Source organism: Pygocentrus nattereri, chromosome 11, assembly GCF_015220715.1.
Source record: "Pygocentrus nattereri isolate fPygNat1 chromosome 11, fPygNat1.pri, whole genome shotgun sequence".
Classification (NCBI taxonomy): Eukaryota; Metazoa; Chordata; class Actinopteri; order Characiformes; family Serrasalmidae; genus Pygocentrus; species Pygocentrus nattereri.
Window position 1 is genome coordinate 269,446 of NC_051221.1, and position 18,055 is coordinate 287,500.

The 18,055-nt window shown below is 41.7% G+C and overlaps 1 protein-coding gene across 2 annotated transcripts in view; it reads left to right on the forward strand.

Annotated features, from left to right (window-relative positions):
* The first annotated feature begins 1,364 nt into the window (after nucleotides 1–1,364).
* Nucleotides 1,365–18,055, forward strand: part of LOC108415092 (NACHT, LRR and PYD domains-containing protein 3-like) — a 19,337-nt gene continuing 2,646 nt past the window's right edge. The window contains exons 1-7 of one of the 2 annotated variants that reach the window (XM_037542464.1): nucleotides 1,366–1,494; nucleotides 2,981–3,075; nucleotides 3,192–4,232; nucleotides 7,627–9,582; nucleotides 10,153–10,326; nucleotides 10,586–10,759; nucleotides 16,221–16,394. In XM_037542464.1, the coding sequence (XP_037398361.1) occupies nucleotides 3,029–3,075; nucleotides 3,192–4,232; nucleotides 7,627–9,582; nucleotides 10,153–10,326; nucleotides 10,586–10,759; nucleotides 16,221–16,394 (3,566 nt within the window). In that variant the 5' untranslated portion in view covers nucleotides 1,366–1,494; nucleotides 2,981–3,028. Of the gene's footprint in view, nucleotides 1,495–2,980; nucleotides 3,076–3,191; nucleotides 4,233–7,626; nucleotides 9,583–10,152; nucleotides 10,327–10,585; nucleotides 10,760–16,220; nucleotides 16,395–18,055 lie in introns of both variants that reach the window. The other variant, XM_037542465.1, reaches the window with a different exon arrangement.

The window sequence follows — 18,055 nt, forward strand, 5'->3', positions numbered from 1 at the left end:
TAAAACACATGACAGCTTAGATTTAGAATAACAGCAACAAACAACAAATGCTTGTACAGTCTGAGCAGTGCACCCCACTGGCCGTCACCTCCATTAAAAACCCAGCTAACGTCCACATCAGTGCAGGACAGTATGCTTTCCTTTTTGCGGCGCTCTGAGTGGATCTCGTGAGGAGTTTAATGCCATTAGTACTGCTCTGCAGTAAAGACCGTACAGAAAATGAAGAGAATTTTACAGAACAGGTGCAACATCACTTTCTGCTTTTCCAGGTTTCAAACGACTTTTAGAAATGCGGCTAACCAGACAATCATGTCACTGTACTTTCATTCCCATGGTGTCCCCTTCAGTAGCCATGAAGCCACATTATAGAAAGTACATAGCTATCCAGAATGACTCACTCAGACGGAATCACTTTAACTCTTTTACCACATTGTGTGTGTGTGTGTGAGTGTGTGAGTGTGTGTCTGTGTGTGTGAGTGTGTATGTGTCTGTGTGTGTCTGTATGTGTGTGTGTGTGCATGTCTGTGTGTCTGCATGTGTGTGTGTGTGTCTGTGTGTGAGTGTGTGTGTGTGTGTGTGTCTGTGTGTGAGTGTGTGTGAGTGTGTGTGAGTCTGTGTGTGTGTGTGTGTGAGTGTGTGTCTGTGTGTGTGTGTGTGAGTGTGTGTATGTGTGAGTGTGTGTCTGTATGTGTGTGTGTGTATGCGTGTGTGTGTGTGTGTGTGTGTGTGTGAGTGTGTGTGTGTGTATGCGTGTGTATGTGAGTGTGTGTGTGTATGTGAGTGTGTGTGTGTGTCTCTGTGAGTGTGTGTGTGTGTGTGTCTGTATGTGTGTGTGTATGCGTGTGTATGTGTGTGTGTATGCGTGTGTATGTGAGTGTGTGTATGCGTGTGTGTGTGTCTGTGTGTGAGTGTGTATCTGTATGTGTGTGTGTGTGTATGCGTGTGTATGTGAGTGTGTGTGTGTGTGTGTGTGTGTGTAGGTTCCTCTGAGGTGAATCCAGTAGGTCAGCTGGTCACTCAAAGCCTGGTCACTCATTAATACGGATGAGTAGGGGGTCACCTGACTGAACAACGTGGCCCAAAATATGAATATTATTGTTGAAGCCCTGAAACAGTGATGTACGTAATTTACATGATGAAAGTGTGGATGTGTGAAATTCTTCATGAAAAATAACTGCTGTGCATTTTTTTCCTTTGCTAGCTCAGTAAATTCCTTAAGTAGGCCACTTGATGGCGGAAGCTCTAGTTAAAGCTGGAGGACGTCTGCAGGGGAAACTCTGTCTGGCTGCAGAACAGCCATAGCTACACCCTGTCCACATGCCTCGGCTCAGCCAATCCAGCCAGACCAACCATTGTCAAATGACAGAGAGAGAGAGAGAGAGGAAGAGAAAAAGGCCTCACCACCATCTTCTGCACGCTCTCGGAGGCTCTACTGAAGGTCAACGTCTGCAGATCTAAGATCTCATGTTGACTCAGACTGTTATTAATCTACAGGTGAGTAAAGTGACTTTATCACGCAGTGAAGAGATGAGAATCCAATGTTTCCGAGCAGCTGGAGCAGCTCGGGATGCTTTCACTTTCGTTTTGACTGAGTTTGTTTGGAGATCCGTTCAAATGTTTCCAGATTTAAAGCAGTAAAGACAGCGTTGAATTAACGAGTTCATGAGTTGTGTTTTCATCAACCGCTGGTGTTTGAAGCCTGTAATGTCATCCGTTTGTCAGATGTCCCTTCCTGTCGCCCTGACAGTGAACCTATTGTCCTACACTGAGGCCCTGATTCACTGAGATCAGAAATAACTAGTCATGATTTGTGTGTAGATTCCTGGAGAGGAGTGTCAGACATTTCAGCTCCTAACATTTCTGTAAAGACGCCGCACTGCGTGTAAAGATGTCACACTGCGTGTAAAGACGCCGCACTGCGTGTAAAGACGCCGCACTGCGTGTAAAGACGACACGCTGCGTGTAAAGACGTCACACTGCGTGTAAAGACGACACGCTGCGTGTAAAGACGACACGCTGCGTGTAAAGACGACGCGCTGCGTGTAAAGACGCCGCACTGCGTGTAAAGACGACACGCTGCGTGTAAAGACGTCACACTGCGTGTAAAGACGCCGCACTGCGTGTAAAGACGACACGCTGAGTGTAAAGACGTCACACTGCGTGTAAAGACGCTGCACTGCTTGTAAAGACAACACACTGCGTGTAAAGACGTCACACTGCGTGTAAAGACGACACGCTGCGTGTAAAGACGCCGCGCTGCGTGTAAAGACGACACGCTGCGTGTAAAGACGTCACACTGCATGTAAAGACGACACACTGCGTGTAAAGACGCCGCGCTGCGTGTAAAGACGACACACTGCATGTAAAGACAACACACTGCGTGTAAAGATGTCACACTGCGTGTAAAGACAACACACTGCGTGTAAAGACGACACACTGCGTGTAAAGACGCCGCGCTGCGTGTAAAGACGACACACTGCGTGTAAAGACGTCACACTGCGTGTAAAGACGCCGCACTGCGTGTAAAGACAACACACTGCGTGTAAAGATGTCACACTGCGTGTAAAGACGACACACTGCGTGTAAAGACGTCACACTGCGTGTAAAGACGACACGCTGCATGTAAAGACGCAGCGCTGCATGTAAAGATGACACGCTGCGTGTAAAGACGCCGCACTGCGCGTAAAGACGCCGCACTGCGCGTAAAGACGACACGCTGCGTGTAAAGACGACACACTGCGTGTAAAGACGCCGCGCTGCATGTAAAGACGACACACTGCGTGTAAAGACGTCACACTGCGTGTAAAGACGACACACTGCGTGTAAAGACGACACGCTGCGTGTAAAGACGACGCGCTGCGTGTAAAGACGCCGGACTGCGTGTAAAGACGACGCACTGCGTGTAAAGACGTCACGCTGCGTGTAAAGACGTCGCGCTGCGTGTAAAGACGTCACACTTTGTGTTTGTACCTGTTAACAGGGCGCAGCCAGGGAGCAGCTGTGTGTGTAAAGACTAAAACACTCTACAATGAAGCGTCACAGTCCCACTAGTGGAGGAGGACCCTCCCACCCAAAGTGAGTAACTTTTCATCTGCACTGAAACTGAGCAAACAGAAAAACAATGAATGAAAGGAGAAAGAACTATTACACAATGTTTAACTCACACTCTCATTTTCAATTAACTTCTCTAGGTTAAAGCGTGCAGGATCTCCAGAACCCAGCTGTGTGTCTATGAAGAGTGACCTCTCCATGTTTGACCCTCCTACATTGAGCAGAGGAAGAAAAGAGCTAAGCTGGGTGTCTATGAAGAGTGACCAGTCCATGCGTGAACCTCCTACATTGAGCAGAGGAAGAAAAGAGCTCAGCTGGGTGTCTATGAAGAGTGACCAGTCCATGCGTGAACCTCCTACATTGAGCAGAGGAAGAAAAGAGCTCAGCTGGGTGTCTATGAAGAGTGACCAGTCCATGCGTGAACCTCCTACATTGAGCAGAGGAAGAAAAGAGCTCAGCTGGGTGTCTATGAAGAGTGACCGGTCCATGCGTGACCATCCTACATTCAGAAGAAGAAGAAAAGAGCTCAGCTGGGTGTCTATGAAGAGTGACCGGTCCATGCGTGACCATCCTACAGTCAGAAGAAGAAGAAAAGAGCTCAGATGGGTGTCTATGAAGAGTGACCAGTCCATGCGTGAACCTGCTACATTGAGCAGAGGAAGAAAAGAGCTCAGATGGGTGTCTATGAAGAGTGACCGGTCCATGCGTCACCATCCTACATTCAGAAGAAGAAGAAAAGAGCTCAGCTGTGTGTCTATGAAGAGTGACCGGTCCATGCGTGACCATCCTACAGTCAGAAGAAGAAGAAAAGAGCTCAGATGGGTGTCTATGAAGAGTGACCAGTCCATGCGTGAACCTGCTACATTGAGCAGAGGAAGAAAAGAGCTCAGATGGGTGTCTATGAAGAGTGACCGGTCCATGCGTCACCATCCTACATTCAGAAGAAGAAGAAAAGAGCTCAGCTGTGTGTCTATGAAGAGTGACCGGTCCATGCGTGACCATCCTACATTCAGCAGAGGAGGAGGAGAACCCCGCTCTGTGTCTGTGAAGAGTGACCGGTCCATGTTTGACCCTCCTACATTCAGCAGAGGAGGAGAACCCAGCTGTGTGTCTGTGAAGTGTAATGGTGTCATTGACAACCATCCTCATCTCAGCAGTGGAGCTGCGCCTTCTGGTCCAGGGTGAGTTATTTCCCCTCAGTGTAACACTGATGAGTGGACACGCTGGTGTTCTGTACGCTGGTGTCATATGATCTTAACGTTATTGTGGATAGTTTGAAATGTCGTCACTGAACATTAACAGCTGCAGTCTCGGCAGAGAGTTTATAGACCAGCAGAGCCGCTCTGGGCTCAGCTCTCATGTTTGGATAATGCTCTGATCATGTGATGCTGTCCATAGAACAACACTGATGTCAACACTCACATGCACCGCTACAGAACAGTGATAGGTGGAGAGATCTGTTTGTCCTCCTTTAAAAACACAGATGCAGTTTGGAGGAAGGCAAAATAACTGGCTCACAAACATGTATATGTTGTATGTTTGCAAACTGAAACTATGTTCTTATGAAGTTATTAAAATGCAGAAAAGCGTACACATACACTAAATATCCTTGAACCTTGGTAAAAATATGACTTTGTTTAACAACCAGCACATTAACAGGCTAATCCATTAATAGCTACTGTAAGGCTTTAAGACTAAATGTTTACTCAAGGACTTGTGGTGCACCTGCATAAGTCAAAAACTTGGGTCATGTTCATAAAAGCTTGCCTGAAAAAATAAAAGAATCTTGAGACAACATGAAGAATGTTCTTAAATGCAATTCTAGAAAAATTATGAAGTGCTGAAACATTTTCTTCAAAAAAGTCTTGAATATTTTCCAAAGATCTTCTTACAGTTAACAATACACAATTTTGAAGCTTAGTTAACTGGTAACTGTTAGCTCTTGTTCAATTACAGTTATATAGTCACACACCATAGTAATAGTAGTAATTGAAATAGTAATAGTAGTAATATTAGTAGTAGTAATAATAGTAGTAATAGTAGAAATAGTAGAGGTAGTAGTAGTAATAGGAGTAGAAATAGGAATAGTCATAATAATAGTGACAGTAATAATAGTGATAGTAGTGGCAATAGTAGTACTGATAGTAACAGTAGTAATCGCAAGAATAGTAGTGGTAGTAGTAGTAGTAGTAGTAATATTAGCAGCAGCAGTAGCAGTAGAAATAGTAGTAGTAGTAGTAGCAGTTGTAGTAGTAGTAGTAATAGTAGTAGTAGTAGCAGCAGTAATAGTTATAGTGGTAATAGTAATAGTAGTAATAGTGGAAACAGTAATAGAAGTGGCAGTAATAGTAGTAGTAGTAGTAATAGTAGTAATAGTAATAGTGGTAATACTACTACTACTAGTTGTAATAGTAGTAGTAGTAGTAGTAGTAATAATAGTAATAGTAATAGTGGTAGTAGTAGTAATAGGGGTAATAGTAATAGAGTACTAGTAATAGTATTAGTAGAAGTAGTAATAGTAATAGTGGTAATAGTAATAGTAGTAGTAGTAGTAGTAGTAGTAGTAATTTTAATAGTAGTAGTAGTAGTAGTAGCAGTAATAGTAATAGTGGTAGTAGTAGTAGTAATATAGTAAAATTCATCTCGTCTCTGTTGTCTTCTCTTTTATTTACTCACTTTTTACCTAATAGCAATAGCAGTAGTAGCAATAGTAGTAGTAGTAGTAGTAATAGCAGTAGCAGTAATAGTAACAGTAGTCGAAGTAGTAATAGTAGTAGCAGTAATAATAGTACTACTAGGAGTAGCAGTAATAATAGTAGTAGTAGTTGTAGTAGTAGTCATAGTAGTAGTAATAATAATAGCAGTAGTAGTAATAATAGTAATAGAAGTAGTAGCAATAGTAGTCATAGTAGTCATAGTAGTAATAGTAATAGTAATAATAGTAGGAGTAGTAGTAGTAATGGTAATAGTAATAGCAGTAGCAGTAATAGTAGTAGTAGTAGTACTAGTAGTAACAGTAGTAGCAGTAGTAGTAATATTAATAGTAGTAATACTAGTAGTATTAACAGTAATAGTAGTAGTAGTAGTAGCAGTAGCAGTAGAAGTAATAGTAACAGTAGTCAAAGTAGTAATAGTAGTAGTGGTAGTAATAGCAGTAGTAATAATAGTAGTATTAGTAGTAATAGCAGTAGCAGTAATAGCAGTAGAAGTAGTAGTAGTAGTAACAGTAGTAGCAGTAGTAGTAATATTAATAGTAGTAATACTAGTAGTAGTATTAACAGTAATAGTAATAGTAACAGTAGTAGCAGTAGTAGCAATATTAATAGTAGTAATACTAGTAGTAGTATTAACAGTAATAGTAATAGTAACAGTAGTAACAGTAGTAGTAGTAGTAGTAATAGTAGTAGCAGTAGAAATAGTAATAGTAATATAGCAATAGTAATAGTAATAATATTAGTATTAATAGTAGTAAAATTGTAATAGTAGTCTGAGTAGTAATAATAGTAGTAGTAATAGCAGTAGTAATAGTAGTAGTAGTAGTTATAGTAGTAGTAATAGTACCAATGATAGGGTGGTAGTAGTAGTAGTGATACTAGTAATAGTAATAGTAGTAATAGTAGTAAAAATACTAAGAGTAGCCTTAGTAGTAATAGTAGTAGTACTAATCACAGCAGTAATAGTAGAAGTAGTAGTTATGGTAGTAGTAATAGTAGTAGTGATAGTGGTGGTGGTAGCAGTAATAATAGTAGTAGTAGTAGTACTGATAATAATAGTCACAGTAGTAATAGTAGTGACAATAGTAGTAGTAGTAAGAGTAATAGCAGCAGGAGTAGTAGTAATAGTAACAATATTAGTAGTAGTAGTAATAGTAAAAAATAATAGTAGTAGTAGTAAAAATAATAATAGTAATAGTCGCTGTAGTTGTAGTTGTAATATAGTAGTAATATTAGTAGTAATAGTAGTAGTAGTGTTAGTAGTAGTAGCAGTAGTAATAGTCATAATAGTAATAGCAGTAATATTATTAATAATAGTAGTACTAGTAGTAGTGGTAGTAGTAATAGTAAAAGTAGTAATAGTAGTAGTTTATTTATTATTATTTACTGGTTAATTAATGTCATGAAGGGCACAGGTGGTGTGACCCTGCAAAGTGACTGGGTTAGAAAGTTGCTAGATTGATTAGATTGTTGCTGTTATTCAGAGTAACGTTGGTTTTGCCTAATTAAAAATATTTGTTTAGTTTTGTTTCACCTCTTTGAAAGCTAATCATCATGATTATCAAGAACAGTTAGTGTATGCAAAAGCCTTCTTCTCTATCTTTTGCACACATCATCATCTGTGAAATTTTCATTTGTAAGTCACCTGAAACATATTTCTCATAAATATGGCCAGGCTTATGAAATCTGTTAAACTGCTCATGCAAATTAGCACTCGTTATATGGAACCTTAATAAAGCAGGGCGTCAGTGTAAGATCAAGTACAATGAAATAAAACTACATGAAAGTGGCAAGCAGTTTCAGTGGTTTATTATGGCCATTTACGTGATGGTGTTAGCATTTCTGGGTTTTGTCTTTTTAGGCTGAACTGGACAGAAACAGCACTGCAAATGGTGAGAACTGGACACCAGCAGCAGGATTCTCACCTAGCCAGAAATGACTTGCACAGAACCTTAGAACGACACAAAACCAGCATGAAGAACAAGTATGACAGCTTATTTGAGGGAATCAAAAGCGAAAAAAACAGAACTCTTCTGAACAGGGTTTACACTCAGCTCTACATCATAGAGGGAGAAAGTGTAGGAGTGAATGAAGAACATGAGGTTCTACAGATGGAGAAAACACCCAGGAGACACTTACAAGACTCTCCAATCAACTGCTTAGATATCTTTAAACCTTTACAAGCTCCTGGAGGAGAAACACAGGAAGAGAACATTAGAGCTGTGGAGGCTGACAGTCTCAGACACAGAGAAAGAGAAGAAGATCACAGACCAGAAGAGCAGAAGTTTAGAGCTGTTCTGACCAAAGGCAACGCTGGAATTGGAAAAACTGTCTCCGTGCAGAAGTTCATTCTGGACTGGGCTGAAGGAAAAGCCAATCAGGATGTAGATTTCATGTTTGTGCTTCCGTTCCGGGAGCTGAACCTGATTAAAGATGATCAATACAGTCTTCATGGACTTCTGTGTGCCTTCCATCCTGAGCTCAAACATCTGGACCCAGAGATTTATGATCAGATCAAAGCTGTGTTTATATTTGATGGACTGGATGAAAGCAGAATTCCACTGAACTTTGAACAGTGTGAGAAAGTATCTGACATCACAATGACATCATCAGTGGGTGTGTTGATGACCAACCTCATCAAAGGAGAGCTGCTTCCTTCTGCTCTGATCTGGATCACCTCCCGACCAGCAGCAGCCAATCAGATCCCTCCTAAATACATTAACCGTGTGACAGAGATTCAGGGATTCAGTGACCCACAGAAGGAGGAGTACTTCAGAAAGAGGATCAGTGATGAAGACCAAGCCGAGAGAATCATCTCCCACATTAAGACAGTGAGGAGCCTCCACATCATGTGCCACATTCCAGTCTTCTGCTGGATCTCAGCCACTGTTCTTCAGCAGATCATGAAACGGCGTCATACAGAAGTTCCTAAAACTCTGACTGAGATGTACTCACACTTCCTGATCACTCAGACCAACAAGAAGAATGAGAAGTATGAGAAGAAAGACAAGAGAGACCCAAAGAACCTGCTGAAATCCAACACAACCATTCTTCTGAAACTGGCTAAACTGGCTTTCAAACAGCTGATGAAGGGCAATGTGATGTTCTATGAAGAGGACCTGAGAGAGAGCAGCATTGATGTCACTGAGGCCTCAGTGTATTCTGGGATTTTCACTGAGATCTTCAGGGAGGAATGTGTGCTTTACCAGAGGAAGGTCTACTGCTTTGTTCATCTGAGCTTTCAGGAGTTCCTGGCTGCTGTTTATGTGATTCATTGTTACGAGAACAAGAAAAATGAGCTATTATGGCTTTTTAAACCACTAAACAGAAAGTGGTTGGTGAATGTCCCACTGGATGAGGTTCTGAAGGGAGCAGTGTATAAAGCAGTAAAGAGTGAGAGTGGACGACTGGATCTTTTCCTCCGTTTCCTGCTGGGCATCTCATTGGAGTCAAATCAAAGACTCCTGCAGGGTCTGCTGACACCAACACAGAGCAGCACAGAGGAAACCAGAAAGTACATCAAGAAATTAATCAAAGGAGAGCAGAAACAATATCAAATCTCAACTAACAGATCCATCAATCTCTTCCTCTGTCTGTCTGAGATGAATGACCAGTCTCTCTCCAGAGAGCTTCAGAAGTTTCTAAACTCAGAGAAACACTCAGAGGAGAAACTTTCTCCTGGACAGTGCTCAGCACTCGCCTGCATGCTTCTGACCTCAGAGGAACTTCTGAACAAGTTGGACCCAAAGAAATACAACACGTCAGAGGAGGGTTATAGGAGACTTGTCCCGGCCGTGTCTGTCTGCAAAAATGCTGTGTGAGTTTACACCTAAATCATTATATATATACATTGATTTGATGACTTACCAGTCAAAAGATAAGTGTTTTATTTATTTAATTAGTTATTTATTAAAGCAGTATGCATATCCTCTGTCCACTTTATCAGAAACCCCTCTTCTGTAGCTCGTCCTTGCTTTTGTTGTAGTTTCTGACTGCAGAGCCATTCTTGGTTGTTGAGCCACTTTCAACCTAGCAGTGACACATTGATTACAATGTCAGTGTCATTTCTGTGCTGAAAAAGAACTACCACCTACATATTATTGGGACAACAGTGGACCTGCAGTCAAAACCTTACCTCTTCAGCAACAAATAGCCTACAGTTTGTAACTGTAAACATGTGGTTAATTATGACTTACACTTCTAAACGTCTTTTAAATGTTAAAGACACAAGAACCCATAATAAAAACCTGAATTCATATTGACCTGATGTGGCAACAAATTCTAGTAAATGTTGTCACATTTGTAAGTTTTATCTTAGATATTAAGAATCAGACATTAAAATTAAGTGTTACCAAAAACATGTATTGTTTTAAATATTTCTTTGCAGGCTAGCTGGCTGTAATCTCAACAAGCATTCATGTGAAACCATCAGCTCTGCTCTACAAGCAGCAAACTCCTCTCTGAATGTTCTGGACCTCAGTAACAATAACCTGCAGGATTCAGGAGTGGAGTTGCTCTCTGCTGGACTGAAGAATCCACACTGTAAACTGAAGATACTCAGGTGAACCTTTAGTGAATTAAATTCTGATTGGAAAAAAAGGTTGAGGTACAGCAACCTATAAATCAACATGATATAATAATAAAATCAATATCAGTGCTTAAGAATTCTCTTGAGAATACCTCACTTGAAGTATCCTAGTAATACAAAACACACAAATAAATGTGTAGCTTACTATGTATGTTGACATATTCTTTTCCCACGCTTAAGTCCTCCTTTAATTATAGTGTAAGATTAAATAATAATGATGTATCCTTTGCAGACTAGCTTTCTGTAAATTTGGGGGGAAAGCTTGTGAAAGTCTGGGATCAGGTCTACAGTCAGCAAACTCCTCTCTGAATGTTCTGGACCTCAGTAACAATGACCTGCAGGATTCAGGAGTCAAGCTGCTCTCTGCTGGACTGAAGAGCTCACACTGTAAACTGAAGATACTCAGGTAAACTTTCTGTAAATTAGATATGAAACAGCAAACATTAAGCCTTGATTTTTAATTATATTTAAAGGTGAAAACTTCTCAGAAGCTTATTGATCTGATAAGATGGACTAATTTTCAACTATTCAGAATGTGCAGGAACTATTTAGATATTTGAATATAGGGGGAGGTATGGTGGGATTTAACAAGCTGTGAACAAGTATGAGAATACATTTATACCACTCTTTCTACCACTCTACCACTTTGGAACATTTAAAACAAATGTTATGTCCAGTAGGAAGCTCATACCACTCTCCTTTTACAGCATCATTTTTGTTTGCTCATTGACTTTCATTTAGCAAATTCCCACACTACTGAAACCTATGATGCTCTGTAATTCATATCAGAATGCTGTACTTGCTACAGGATGGCAGGGAGGCAGACCCAAGTGCAGAAATGAAAAACCAGTTAGAAGGACTAAAAAATGTATAGGGGCAATAGAGTGCGTGTTTGGAAGGTTGTGTTTGAGGTGACCCAGAGCCAGGCTCACATCACCGCTGTACTGAGTTAGCGCTATGCCTTTTGGGCTTCAATGGTTCGATGGGGTTCCTCACAAAGCACCAGAAGAAGTTGGCATTACCCAGTACTCATAAGGTAATGCCCAGTGGGGGTGAAGAATGACATCTTCCATTCATCCCCTTGCCGAATGTGGGTGAGGTTGTAAGCACTGCGTCAGTCCAGCTTAGTGAATACTGTGGCCTGCTGCAGTGCCTCAGATGCTGTTGACATGAGGGGCAGGGGGTGGCGGTCTTTTACAGTGATGGTGTTGATACTGCAGTAGTCCATGCAGGGGCAGAGGCCTCCATCCTTCTTTTCAACGAAGAAGAAGCCTGTTGCAAGATGACTGGCCCAGTGCGATGAGTGATGGGCCCAGACCCCAGAGAATGCCTATCGATGGCCATAACCAGTAGAGGATGCTCCAGGGGTTTAATAGGTAGGCCCAGCTCAGCAGTCAACTTGGCATCAAGAAAACTTTCTGCTGCTCCTGTGTCAACAAAGGTCTGTAAGGTGATGTGTTGACTGGGCCCCCATGAAAGTTTTACCTCCAAGAAGAGCCCTGAAGGGGGGGAATAAGACGACTGGCCCTTCACTGATCTCCCTGACTGGAGTGGGCCCACATGTTTCCCGATTGGTGTCTGGTGTAGCAAAGGTGCCTGGCCTCAAATGATTGAGGTGGCCCAAGCCAAAGCTCTACCGGTCAATAGGGAGATCATGTAAGCCACTTTGGATCTCTCGTTTGCTGCTCAAATACCAGAGGACACTGCAAGGTCTCTGGGTCCCCAGCATATCTCTCTGGTAGATGAAGCACCCGGAAAATGGGTGCAAGAAGAACCACTGCCTTTAGCATAATCAGTAAGTAGAATCCAGCATAAAGAAGGAGTAAAGGACTTGTATCGTTTGGCTAAGCAGAGAGATAGAGCTGGAAAGGATGTACAGCAGGTTAGGCTGATAAAGGATAGAGAGGGAAATGTACTAGTGATTGAACAGAGAGTGTTGAGTACATGGAAGAAGTACTTTGAAGAACTAATGAATGAGGAAAACGAGAGAGAGAGGAGGACAACGGGGGGAGAGATAGTGGATCAGGAAGTGCAGAGAATTAGTAAGGTGGAAGTGAGGGCAGCTTTAAAAAGGATGAAGAATGGAAAGGCAGTTGGTCCAGATGACATACCTGTGGAGGTATGGAGATGTTTAGGAGAGAAGGCAGTGGACTTTTTAACCAGGTTGTTTAACAAAATCCTGGAGAGTGAGAGGATGCCTGATGAGTGGAGAAGCAGTGTACTGGTCCCCATTTTTAAGAACAAGGGTGATGTGCAGAGCTGCAGTAACTACAGAGGTATAAAGTTGATGAGCCACACCATGAAGGTATGGGAAAGAGTTGTTGAAGCAAGGCTAAGGCGAGAGGTTCAGATCAGTGAGCAGCAGTTTGGTTTCATGCCCAGAAAGAGCACCATAGATGCAATTTTTGTGTTGAGAGTGTTGGTAGAGAAGTACAGAGAAGGTCAGAAGGAGCTGCATTGTGTCTTTGTGGATCTAGAGAAGGCAGATAATAGGGTGCCAAGAGAGGAACTGTGGTACTGTATGAGGAAGTCAGGTGTAGCTGAAAATTATGTTAGGGTGGTGCAGGACATGTATGAGGATAGTGAGACAGTGGTGAGGTGTGCAGTTGGAGGGACAAATGGTTTCAAGGTGAAGGTAGGGTTACATCAAGGATCAGCTTTGAGCCCCTTCTTGTTTGCAATGGTGATGGACAGGTTGACAGATGAGGTCAGGCAGGAGGCTCCATGGACCATGATGTCTGCAGATGACATTGTAATCTGTGGTGAGAGTAGAGAGCAGGTGGAAGAGAATCTGGAGAGGTGGAGGTTTGCACTGGAGAGGAGAGGAATGAAGGTCAGTAGAGACAAGACGGAATACATGTGTGTGAATGAGAGGGAGGCAGGTGGAAAGGTGAAGATGCAAGGAGTAGAGGTCGTAAAGGTGGATGACTTCAAATATCTTGGGTCAACCATCCAGAGCAATGGACAGTGTAGAAAAGAGGTGAAGAAGAGGGGGCAGGCAGGATGGAGTGGGTGGAGGTGGGTGTCAGGGCTGATGTGTGACAGAAGGATAGCAGCAAGAGTGAAAGGGAAGGTTTACAAGACAGCAGTGCGTCCTGCTATGATGTTTGGTTTGGAGACTGTGGCTCTGTCTAAAAGACAGGAGGCTGAGCTGGAGGTGGCGGAGATGAAGATGCAGTGGAGCAGTTTGGAGATTAAGCCAGAGAGGCCAGGTTGAGATGGTTTGGACATGTGTTGAGGAGGCATACCGGATATATTGGTCAAAGAATTTTGGAGATGGAGCTGCCGGGTAGAAGGAGAAGTGGTAGACCTCAGCGCAGGTTTATGGATGTAGTGAAGGTGGACATGGAGATGGTTGGTGTAAAAGTAGAGGAGGCAGTGGATAGGGCAAGATGGAGGCAGATGATCCGCTGTGGCGACCCCTAAAGGGAGCAGCCGAAAGAAGAAGAAGAGTAAGTAGCATCCAGCAGGTAGTCCAGCAGGCCCACTGAGTGCTGAAGCACCTGAAACTGGTTATGTAAGTAACAACAGCACATAAACTATGCACCAGGTGTTTTCTGAAACAGGTTTCCATGACCAAGCAGCTGCACACCCTAAAGATCACTATGTACAGTGCCAAATATCGGTTGGAGTAGCAGCAAGCATTTTGCCACTGGACTCATTGGAAATGTGTTCTCTAGAATGATCAATCATGCATGACTATCTAGCAGTCTGAAGGATAGGAATCTGGGTTTGGCAGATACCAGGAGAATGTTACCTGGTGGAATCCATAGTGCCGGCAGTAAAGTTCAATGGAGCAGGGATTATGGGCTGGGGCTGTTTCTCAGGGTTTGGGCTTAGGTAATTTTAATATTACATTATAGGAAGGATAATACAGCATACAAAGACATTTTAGATAATTATAAGCTTTCAGCTTTGTGGTGACTTGCTTCTGTTTTCTATAATTTGTGGTACATTGCCAAAAGCCATAGTTTGCATCGTTTGCATGTGTCATTTTCATAGGTTTCTCATTATTCAATATGCATCTTATATTCTCTTAAAGTAAGCAAGCCTTACTGTATTATTGTGCTAATGTTACATGTGTCTGAATAGTAATGTTTTATAATGCAACCCTCTCTTCCTCCCAGAGTTTGGAGGCAAAATAAATGTACTGTTGTTTTATTTATATTGTAAACATGTGAATGATGTATGTTCAGTCTAATTTACTAAATAATTATTTCTAAACAAAATTTTGCAGCTTATCAGTGTAACTTGAGATTAAGATTTTGCCATTTATCTGGGGAAATTGGTTTTGGTGACAATTAGAGTATTTGTTAGTAGTGTTGGGCTACTTACACTCCAGTTCTAATCTAAAGAAGCAAGAAAGAGAAATAGGCAACAAATTACCAAAGAGACAAAAAAAGAAATAAAAACACATTTGCCTCTCTGTCATGTAACAGACTGCAGTTGGGGTAAGTGAAAAATCACGTAAATTTGACTTTGTGACAAACTACCAAAGGATGACCACTTAAAGGGAAATTGATTTAGGGTCACTGTAGTTCTCTACAAGACCATCTACAGGCATAGCCTCTGATTTTGCGTAATCTTCGCAATGTAATCTTATGTTTGTCTTGCAATATGAAAATGAACCAAATTTATCTGAGACTTAATAGAGACAGGTCTATCTCATTGGTCATACCTCATTGCTTTTGCACAAGACTACAATGCTGCAACAATACATATGAGACCCCTTCAAAAGGGAGGCAAGCTTTTGCCTCATTGAAGGCTTGGAACTTACTCTTTCAGTGGATGGTCACTGTAGAAGGATATTGTTACAGAGAAGCTTTTCTCCTCTTAATTGCTTGAACTCTATGATGCATTGTCTACAGGGGTATTGGTTGGTTAGAGTTGGTTAAGCTGTGATGGCATCCCTCCAGCATGAACCAACCATGCTTAGCCTCAATTTGCAGTATGACCGGTTGCCAACTTTAAAATATATTAATCTTGGTTCTAGAGGTCCCTTTTTGTCATATTTCTGTCATATCCTACTTTTTGCCTCAGGTGCCAGTAGCTTAGCATCCCAGTCCTGAGTGAAGGTTTTCAGACTCTCAGTTCTGCTCTTAGCTTCTTCAGTTTGGCCACAAATGTTTTTAAATTTCTTATCCAGAATTTGGACAACTGAAAACACAGACAACCATTGTTGTCAGAGACTTTGGCTAAATTATTGGTTAAGTCTGGGAAAAACCTTTTGCTTGGCTGGGTGAAGGTTGCTAGTGGTAGCCTGCTTTGTGCTAGCAAGAGTTGTTACATGCAGAAATAAGCAGTTAGTATATTCAGTTTCTTCTTTCTTCAGATCTCTGTTACATCTGAAGATGCAAAAATTAATGCTCATTTTATGCTGACTTCTACAAGTATACCTTCTGCTTATTTCATGTTTTTAGTGTCAGTGTTTAAAAGAACTGGCTACATAGCAAGAGCATTACTATATACATTTGTTGTCCAAATCCAAGTCTTGTGAATCTGATACTGGATATATCTGATTTCTTGTTTTTTGTTTCTTCTTCTTTTTACTTATAACTGATTTTGTTTTTAAAATTGTACCTGCATACTGCAGTGCTGTCCAGAGTAGAATAGTTTCTGCTTTGAAGTCTTGTCTCTTCTCAGAATTTTGTCCTTATCATCTCTCCTCTACCTCAGAATCAGAATGAAAGTTTTAACATGTCGTACTTAGTTGTGTGAACATGTTGACAGCTTATGTTTTTGTTGTGTTCTGCTTTATGTCAGTTGTGTTTCACAGAATCTAGTGCTTGATGTTTTTGTTCTCTACTACAGCTGGTTGTTGCTGTATGCAAGTGTAATCTGTCTCTCTTTTCCTTTCCTTTCTGCAGATTGTCTGGTTGTATGGTTACAGGTGAAGGCTGTACTGCTCTGGCTTCAGCTCTGAAATCAAACCCCTCCCACCTGAAAGAACTGGATCTGACCTATAATTACCCAGGAGAGTCTGGAGTGAAGCTGCTCTCTGATTTACTGGAAGATCCACACTGCAGACTGAAGAAACTACAGTGAGTTACTGACTTAGTGTTTCAGTATGCAGACAGACTGGAGTTATACATTTTACAATCAGTAATGTGTGGAATGTTTTACGGTTTTATTTTTCTTTAAAGAACCTTTTTAGCAACTGCAGTGCAATCATGATCAAATGACAGCACTCTGTGTTTCTGTCTGTCTCTCTGCTAGATCTCATGAAAGTTCACTTCTGAGTAGCCTCTCTTTGAACATTAGTACTGAACAGCCTTATGCATCCTCAGATTATTGCATCTAGATTTAAGGTCATTCGTCTTATTCACCAGTGCTTGTTGAAGCTCATTATTTGCCTCAATACTCCAATTTTCCATGCTGTCAAATTGTGTCATTGCTTTGTCCATTTTCAAGTGTTGCTGTTGTATTGCCTTTGGGTTAGCCGTTAGATTTTGGTCAGTGTCCTGATGGAGTGCAGCAAATAAATGTCCTGTATGAACTCATCTTTGAACATGTTAAGGTCTGCTTTGAGTCCTGTTTTGAGATCACTGATTTGCCTGCTTATGTTTTTGAGTCCAATGCAAAATGCTTCAGTTGCCTCATTCTCATCAGTGCCATCTTCTCTGGTTGCTTGCATGTTGTTCTCGACCTCGTCTATGTCACTGCAGTTTAAGTCTGTCTACTGCTTGATTTACCCCTCATCCCTTCAAGTAATACTGTAGATAGTTGAAATACATATTGTTTTTGTGTTCTCAGGCTGCTGAGAGAAACAGAGAAATAAATTGTTTCTTTTCATACTCAAGTTCACAATTATTTTTAGAAATGTCACCCATGTAATCTATATTCTCAACTAACAATATGAAAAACCTTCTATACAGTTTAAAATTAGGTACAGGTACTCACTGTATACTGTAATTCTAAAATGTATAGGTCACAAAACCCGGTTCAGGCTCGAACTACAAACAGTCCTGTCACATAACATGACAAACATTTTTTAAATATAGACACATGGTTGTACAATGTAACCGCCTGTTGCAATAGGGATGATTTCCATATTGAACCATGTGACTATACTTGAATAAGAAGTTAGCCAATCGTGGTTACATTAATTGTCCTTTGACTGAAAAAGCTGCACCACTGTATTTTATCTTTTGGAGCTGTATCTACTGGCCCAAACAATTCTGGAGTTTATCTCCAGATACATTGACTATCTTGCCATGCTGTAATACCTTGTCATTTGCTTGTTTCAGGCAGGGTTGAGATGTAACAGGCTACAAGTGTTTGTATTCAGTGCAAGTTAAATTTCAGAATACAGTTACTTTGTTCCCTGTTCCAAGAGCCAGTAGCCGAGGATTGGAATGCCAAAGCCCCCGCCTTTGGCCACCACCCGATCCACATTGCACTGGACCCCCAAAAGCACCTCTCCCACAGTTGGTGGGTCCATGGGAGAATGGTCCCATGTAGCTCATTTGGGTTGAGCCCTGAATGGGTAAAGGCCCGGCCACCAGGTGCTCGCTGAGGAGCCCACCCCCCCAGGCCTGGCTCCAGGGTGAGGCCCTGGTATCCCTAATCCGGTCGAGGGAAACTGGGTCCTGATGTTGTTCGTCATATGAGGTTTTTGGGTCACCCTTTGTCTGGCCCATCACCTAGGACCTGTTTGCCTTGGGAGACCCTACCAGGAGCTTTCGCCCCTGACAACATAGCT